General features: G+C 37.1%; 1 protein-coding gene across 1 annotated transcript; it reads left to right on the top strand.

Moving 5' to 3' along the window:
- The first annotated feature begins 2,243 nt into the window (after positions 1-2,243).
- LOC103721509 lies at positions 2,244-7,832 on the top strand. The gene is made up of 6 exons (XM_008811760.4): positions 2,244-2,400; positions 4,823-5,069; positions 5,303-5,387; positions 5,705-5,759; positions 6,957-7,095; positions 7,195-7,832. Exons 2-6 carry the CDS (start codon positions 4,890-4,892, stop codon positions 7,279-7,281), a joined length of 546 nt encoding a protein of 181 aa, XP_008809982.2. The 5' UTR covers positions 2,244-2,400; positions 4,823-4,889; the 3' UTR covers positions 7,282-7,832.

The raw sequence follows: 7,832 nt of genomic DNA, 5'->3' as shown, positions 1-7,832 counted from the left end.
TGGGACTTACGCTATTCGTTGATGGTGGTGGGCCCGATTTATAATAGCCATCCGATCGAGATGATGGGTGACAAGGATCCGACGCCTTTATCCTATGAGATTGGAGCAATCTTTGATAGGATTACTGCTTTCCGATTAAAGAACACCTGAACTTTTCTAGATATCCTTGGACACGAAGGAACTCAGGAAGTGGGGAGTCTCACGTATCCCGTCCCTAATGCTCGCTGGCTGATTTAGGCCAGCATGGTGGCTGAACGAGGATATATGGGTCTTAGATCAGTTGGCTTAATAAGACACAATATAGCTTAATATTATATATAAAATATTAAATTAATAATATATATCATAAATAAAAATATAGCGTGTGTATATATATTCGAGTAGGTTCATGAGCTTTTAAATCGAGTATTTTGCTACTCGAGCTCGATTGAAAAAATTATTCGAATTACTCGGGCTCGGTAGCCAAGTCGAGTCGGCCTCGAGGAGCTCGTGAGCTGCTCGGCTCATTTATACCCCTAAATAGATCAATGGGCTGGCTACAAGTTGGTTGTTCCCAATGCGTTGCATGATTAGGGAAAATTTGGATCAAGCCCTATGGGCCTTGGCATTAGAGATAAACGTGACCCGAACCCAATTTAACCTCCTGATTGCCACTCCTACTCCCTGTATACCATATTGGTCTTGTTTGATGACAGAATTTTCGCATCGAAATGCCAATGTTGTACAGGATATGTTAGCTCACATATCTATACAACAAGGTGTTTTCTTATTCTCACCTAATTTCATTGCGATCAATGTCAGATATTTGCAACCCACAGACATTGTTCTCTCTTTCTAGCTGAGCATTCTGATGCTTACTCGCTAAGTCACTCTAATAGTACCTGATGTTTTATGCCACTGATGTAATGTATCAAAACCTCCCTTGCATGGTCTTGGTACTACAGTAACATTTTTCTTTTTGGTGCACAAGCAATTCATATTATTGATCATGTCAGGCGGCTGCTGAAGTCTCATTTTCTTTTCCTTAATTTCATATTAACTAAACAGAACAACAAGAAAACATTAATATATAATGAGTGTTTATCTATGGAGACATTGCATCTAATCTCAGACATCTTACTGGTTGATGGGCTTGTGCACATCCATTATGAGTACTTATTTGTCTTGAATCAGTCCTATGTGTGTACGTGAGGGAAAGCATAACAGAGGTTGTCTTTTTTTACCTTAACTTATTTATGTAACTTTATCGATACAAGCTCACTCTTGGCCAAAGCATTTGTCCTGTTTCTTTGCCCTTCTCAAGCAAATGCTAAATGATGGAGACATTTTGTTTGAAGGATAGATGAATCCGTAGACATATAAAGAGGAACTGTAGAGAGTTGTGAACCATAGTTTGAGCAATAACAATTTGTCATGGTAGAAGAATCTAGGGTTGCGTATGGATCACATTGATTTAGGCCGGAAGCAAACCCAGGACCAACCCAATCTCAATTGGTTCTTAATTTTTGAAATTAGAACTGAACCAAATAATGCTGGAACCCACCTAATCCCACTCAAGCAAGATTAGGTTGGCACTACTTAAATGTTTTTCTAGAAACAACAAAAACAAACAATTTATTCAACACAATAATGAATAATAGAAGTTGAAACTACCAAAGGTAATGATACAATATATTCAAATGCATCTTATGATAAAAAAAATTCCAAATATTTATAAATCTAGAACATATTACAATTAACAACCATGGCAAATCAATATTCTTTTTAAGGAAGCAATAGTTAACAAAAGAATTTAACATTTACATCACTTGGGAGTTGCCCGTATAGAAGGTCTAAACTACATTTGAATTAGCCTCATTATTGGGAGTGCCAGGATTAGATCATATTTCAGATTGGACAGAAATTTAACGTTTACATTGCATAGGGAGATGGATGTAAAATTGTTTATCCAGTCGGTGCCCGCTTCCTGCTGGGACTGCCATAAATTTTACACGTTTGCTCGGATATATTTTCATTATATAGGAACGTATATGTAAAACTGTCAAGACGAAAAAATTACACATAAAATTTGCACGAGGAGTTCCATGTAATATTACACTATTTAGGAATTTTCGTAAATAAAGTGCTTAAACTTTAATTGAACTTGTTCCGGCAACAGTAAGTTACCGAAGGGGCCGAACCGAACCGGCGTAATTCGGGCATTTTTACATATAAGCCCTACAATATGTTAATATTCGCATCTGTATGGGTCGGGGCAATCTCCAGCGATAAACCACAACGCGGTTGGACGATCTGGCGCTTCGGCGAAGAAAGGACTGCGATCGATCTCTCTTCCTCGCCTCCGATGGCGTGTCGAGCCCTAGGATTTCTAGGTTTTCTCCGCTCCCTCCATGGAACCAGGTACCTTCTCTTCCCTTCTCTCCATCTTCCTTCCCTCGTTTTCTCTCCATAGATCTCCTCGACGACCCTTTTGAGTGCCCTATAACCGTCTTAGACCCACCGGAAACGGCCACCGCGCCATCCGAGCGATTCTTCGACGAAGAGCTCTCCGATCTCTTCTCTGTCGATTCTAAACCCTTGAATCCTCGCCCTTTTACTGAGAAACTAGCTGAAGAATTGACGCAAATTCGTGTTTTCGATCGTCTCTTCTCGCTTGGAGGGGTGCAGCGGAGAGGAAATCTTTGCGTATGTAGTGAGTAGGGGAAATTTAGGTGGTGCATTGATGGTAATGCCAACTTTGGGAGCAAGGAATCTTTTTTTGGTTTCTGGAAGAAATATTGTTCTGGATGAAGAACAATAGGATAGAAGTCAAATCAGAAACTTTGGAGATCCTAATGGATAGCTTCGTAAGGGCTGGTCAAGTTTTCCAAGCAATTCAATTTTTAAAAAAGATTGGAAGAGGCTGGGGCTAGTGTGATTTGGAGTCCCTCGATATTTTGTTGAAGTCTCTGGCGTTGGTCTCGTGTCAAGCCTGCAGGCTCTTTATTTAACACAATCAAAGGAAATTACCCATTCATAACATGTCAGATAGTGCAATCGTTGATTAAGTTGACGAGGCGGAGAGTTATTGGGGCTGCGATGATGACTGATTGGTTGAGCCCTGATCCTGTTACATGGGGTCACTGTATCGAGGAATTAGGAAATGATGGCTGGATAGATGATTCTGTTAATGTCTCTTAGAAGATGGAGGAGAAAGGCTGGATTCCTGATCTTGTGAATTACAATACTCTGGTTTCTGATTTTATTTCAGTTGGAGATTCAGAGAAGTGCTTTGAATATTATAAGGATATGTCCAAAAAGAACTGTTTGCTGAACATTGATACTTTTTAACAATTTGACGAATTCGTTTCTGAAAGTTTGAAGAGTGACAGTTGCTCTTGAAATGTTTGATGAGGTGTTGTGTTTAGGAGTTTTGCTGGTGCCGGGATGATTACTTCATTTGTTGAGCCTTTGTGTAGTTCTGGATCTCCTCATGCTGAAAAGTGGGATGTGGGTTCGCTGAAAGCTTATAAGCTTTTACTTATGAGGCTGAAGATCTGAGAGGAGATGCAAGAGCGTGGTTATTTTTCTGGTAAGGAGGTCTATGAGTATATTGCAATGGAGCTTGCAGTATAAGGCATGTTGACAATGGTGTGCTTTCGTTGGAGGAGTCAATGTGGAAAGGCTTTTGTCTTGGAAAGCTTGTTTGTAGAAAACTGAACAGCCAGTTGCTTGGAGATTTATAAGGTTGAGTGAATACAAGCTTCTTTTGATGGTCAAAGATGCATGCACAAATGCAAACACAGAACTTTTCCTGTGCTAATGGTTGGCATTTTTAAGCTTGTGGTTGAACTCAACTTGTTCTTCTGCGGTCATAAGTGGTTGGTATCTTCATTAGATATGAAGAAATGATTCACTATTCTCTAAAATTTCAGCTGCTTATGTTGGGTTTCATAGGTATGTTTCTTGAGAGATGTCTGCATCAGACATGTCAAATGTGAAACCATGATTTCAACAATTATCTGAAGACACATTTTCAATTTAAGAAGGAACTTTAGTGATAAATAAACTAGATGTACGCTTCAAGTTTAATTCATTAATTGCTTATCAAAACCTACCCCTAGCAACATTCAAGTAGGACAATTTAAAAAAGGGCCTAATTTCCCTTTTGGAATTTATGTTTAGTAAATTACATCTTTGGGTTGTCCATTTCAATGTTAACTGTGTGCCAAGATGCAAGCTTCTGAAGACCTGTTAAAGATAGTTCTCTTCTTCCTATACCTGCTTTTTTAGAATTTGCCCAATGTTTCTATGCCATCAAAATGACTTATTTTATAATATATACAAGAAATGCTGTCACTGGTTATCTCTGACAATCATGGATGCTGATATTGTATTTATGGTAATCCCTGCATCACCTTTATGACATGACAATGCCATGTGACAAGTCTTATCTAGTATTATCTTTTGGGATGCCAATTTTGTACAAGTAACATCTATTTAATGCAAACTGACACATATATTGGGATGCCAATTTTGTAAACCTTTTTTTTCTTAAGAAAATTATTGCATTCATGCTTTGAATGTTATCTTTATATATCTACTTTCCTATAATAAGATATACTTATGAGATATCTGTAACTTGTATGCATGTATTTCTTATGCACACACACACACACACACTCTTCAGATAATTCTACTATTTCTGAAATGTGAAGTATTTTTTCCAAGCATATCCTATCCTGGAAGTATCATTGCATTTTATATTCAGGAATTTAACGGAAGCTTTGATGGGACAAGTATTTATGTTATATAAGTTTTAACCTGTCTTAATCTTTTGCAGGTTTTCCCTCTTGGTATCTATTTAAGCTAGAGGTAGCCTACTCCAGATCCATATTGACTGATATAGCATGCATCGGGGCTCGTTTTCTCATAAAAAATATAGTTATAGTCATCATAACCAAAAGGGTCCTTCTCAAGCTATTGATGTTCATGATATCTTTATGAAGAAGAGCAAAACACGGGTTATATTATCATATGTGGGCAATCTCGTGTTTCTTGCTAATACCTGTTACTCGTTGCTGGTGAAGGTATCTTGTAATTACTCTTTTGCCTTTTTGTTTTATTATTTTCTAATATCCTACAGCATTTTGTACTCTCACATTTTCCATACAACTATGTGGCTGGTGCCCTATGATTGGTATTGTCATTGTAGGATACCAAGATAAATTTAGTCTTCTAAAGGCATGGTTTCATGCGTGCGAGTATAATGTAGCTGTCATTGCCTGTGATGCCAATGTATAACATGACTTCTAATTAACAGGAAGAATTGTCTACCAGCTCTTTTTGGATTATTTTTGTTGGTGTTCTCTTTGCCAAATGTCTGCAGTACAAACCTGTTAAAAAAGGTGAGATACGGAAACCTTCTCATGGTTGCTTTGCAGAACAAGTCTTCTCACTGTATCCTTTGCATCACACCCCTTTTTGAATTAACTGAGCATGAATAGAAGCTAGAATTGGTTAATTTGATACGTTCTTCTTTATTATATCAGGTACTGTGGCGACTATATCAACTTGCCCTGTAATTACTGTTGGCTGTCTACGTTTTGTATCATTGGATGTTCATTTTTGGTTATTATCCTTTAGTTATAACAGATGAAACAATATAAATTTTTCTATTGCAAATCCCTTTAAATGATTCTGAGAGTTTGTTTGATTCATGCAGAGTCTGTGGTGATTATGCCAACATTTGGAGTGCAACTTGAAACTCATTTTTGGAGGTAATTTGTAATGTTGTTGAACTTTGCATATTAATTGCTTTATCTTACTTTAGCCTTCTCTTTCCTTCTTCTAATCTTTATAGGTATTGGATGGATACTTTTCTTTCAATTTCAACGCTTTGATTGAAAATGTGTTTTATAATATGTACATCTTCCACACTTTTTACTTCTAAAGAATATTTTGATAATTGCAATCATTCTATGGCTGGTAAGAAAGCAAAGTTGGTTTAGGAATTCTTGATTCATATAGCACTTTTTTATAGGATTCCTATCCTTCCACTTATGGTTTGTTCTACCCACTTGTGGGTTAAAGGTCCTAGGAGATTGATCTTGGCCTATGGAGGCATTTTTGTTTCAATCAGGTTATATTTTCCCAACTAATACGTCTCCGCTTTAAAGAATTTTACTCTTTTTACAAGTTGCTGCATTTCTTGTTGAAAATTAGTGATTGACCTATTGTTAAATTGAATGCTATGCTTTGGTGTGAATGCATGATATACCCTAAAAGATGATAATGAGATTTAATTTCAGCAACATATGGAGCTCCCCTATGGTTTTTCTCTAGACTGACTAAATAGATAGTAAATATTTACTTTTATTTAATTTTCATTCTCCTATACTTTTTTGTATATATATATAAGGAGGCACATCTCCATTTTAACATCCTTTTAGTTTGATGATAGGTGAAATAAATATATTTATGGATTTAATCTAAATCTGGTCGAGCTTATAGAGATTAACTGCAGCTCTGTCCACTGTTTGTTTGAATCTCATTTGTCCTACATTAATTATAATGCTTTGTTTAGCTGAATAAAATATAATGTCCACATCTTTTTTGCTACAAAACATGGAAGTGCTTGCATTAAATACTTATTCTATCCGTGTCATCAGAGATGAGAAAATTCCTGTTTCTTCCATTCTTAAGTGTCCATTTCTAAAGCTACCAGTAGGGTAACATCTATATGTTGTTATTGACTTCTATTATGGGACAATAGCAAGGATATGTGGCCATGATGTCACTTGCCCTGTTTCTCTAGGTCTACATTAAGAATTTTTTCCTTTGAATCAGCACCTGGTCCTATGCATGCTAGCTCTATTTTTTAGTCTACGACCATCTGCAGCATTTACAGACACCTCTCTTTATATGGTTTTCTAACATGTATCTCTCTCTTTTTTTCTTCTTCGCCCTTGATTAAGTGGGAGAGTCATCCACCGCTTTGTCCCCATAGGGAAGATTCTGAGACCAGTGTTAAATGAATGCGTGACCCCTGTAACTTGTTACTGGAGTTTGGCTTTGATGTTGCGTGGTGAAGAGAATCTTTTGCTAGTTTTCCAGGTAAATCATGGTTCTCTCTTACCATGCATGATCGATTTCATACATCAAGCTTTCTTGGGATATTTTGTAACTTTTAAAGAGCTTTAATTAAACCTGCAGGAATTGCAACCACCTGTGAAAATGTTGGTTCCAGTGTGGAAGGCCTTGTGCGCTGCAACCAATGGCAAAGAAATAAGCAGTTCTTGAAGCTGGCATCCCATGTGTATGACACGTTATGAATTGGACAAGAAGAATTCTTCCAAAGAAATGCTTACTCATGTGGATATACTGTGAGATTGGTGCAGAAAGGGCTCATATATCAGATTTTCAAGCAGTGCTATATCCTGTGCAATGCAATCATAAGCAAACATATTTCAGAACTGGCGCTGCATAGGCGAAGAACCTGCATTCAATCTCAAACCATCATATGTTGTTAAGCTGCTTGCCATGATGGTGAGCCTCAAGAAGGCTTGCTTCAGAAACATCCTATTCATTGTCCGTGGGCACAAAAAGGGGAATGACAGAGAGTGGCAAAGGAAGTCTATTGTTGCTACCAAAAAAGGAAGTCTTTAGAATCATGATATCTCTTAATGATTATTCATGGTTGTAAGATGTTATGGAGGCCGTCTTCCTGGCCACTTCTAGCACTTCAAATACTGGGTCTGATGGTTTTATATATCCTTATCTCTTATATTGTTATATATTTAATAAATCTTACTCAAATTTCAATTAGAGAAAAGAATATTTTTTTTTTCAAA

This window comes from Phoenix dactylifera, chromosome 13 (genome assembly GCF_009389715.1).
Source record: "Phoenix dactylifera cultivar Barhee BC4 chromosome 13, palm_55x_up_171113_PBpolish2nd_filt_p, whole genome shotgun sequence".
NCBI lineage: Eukaryota > Viridiplantae > Streptophyta > Magnoliopsida > Arecales > Arecaceae > Phoenix > Phoenix dactylifera.
This window is presented reverse-complemented; position numbering and strand designations above follow the sequence as displayed.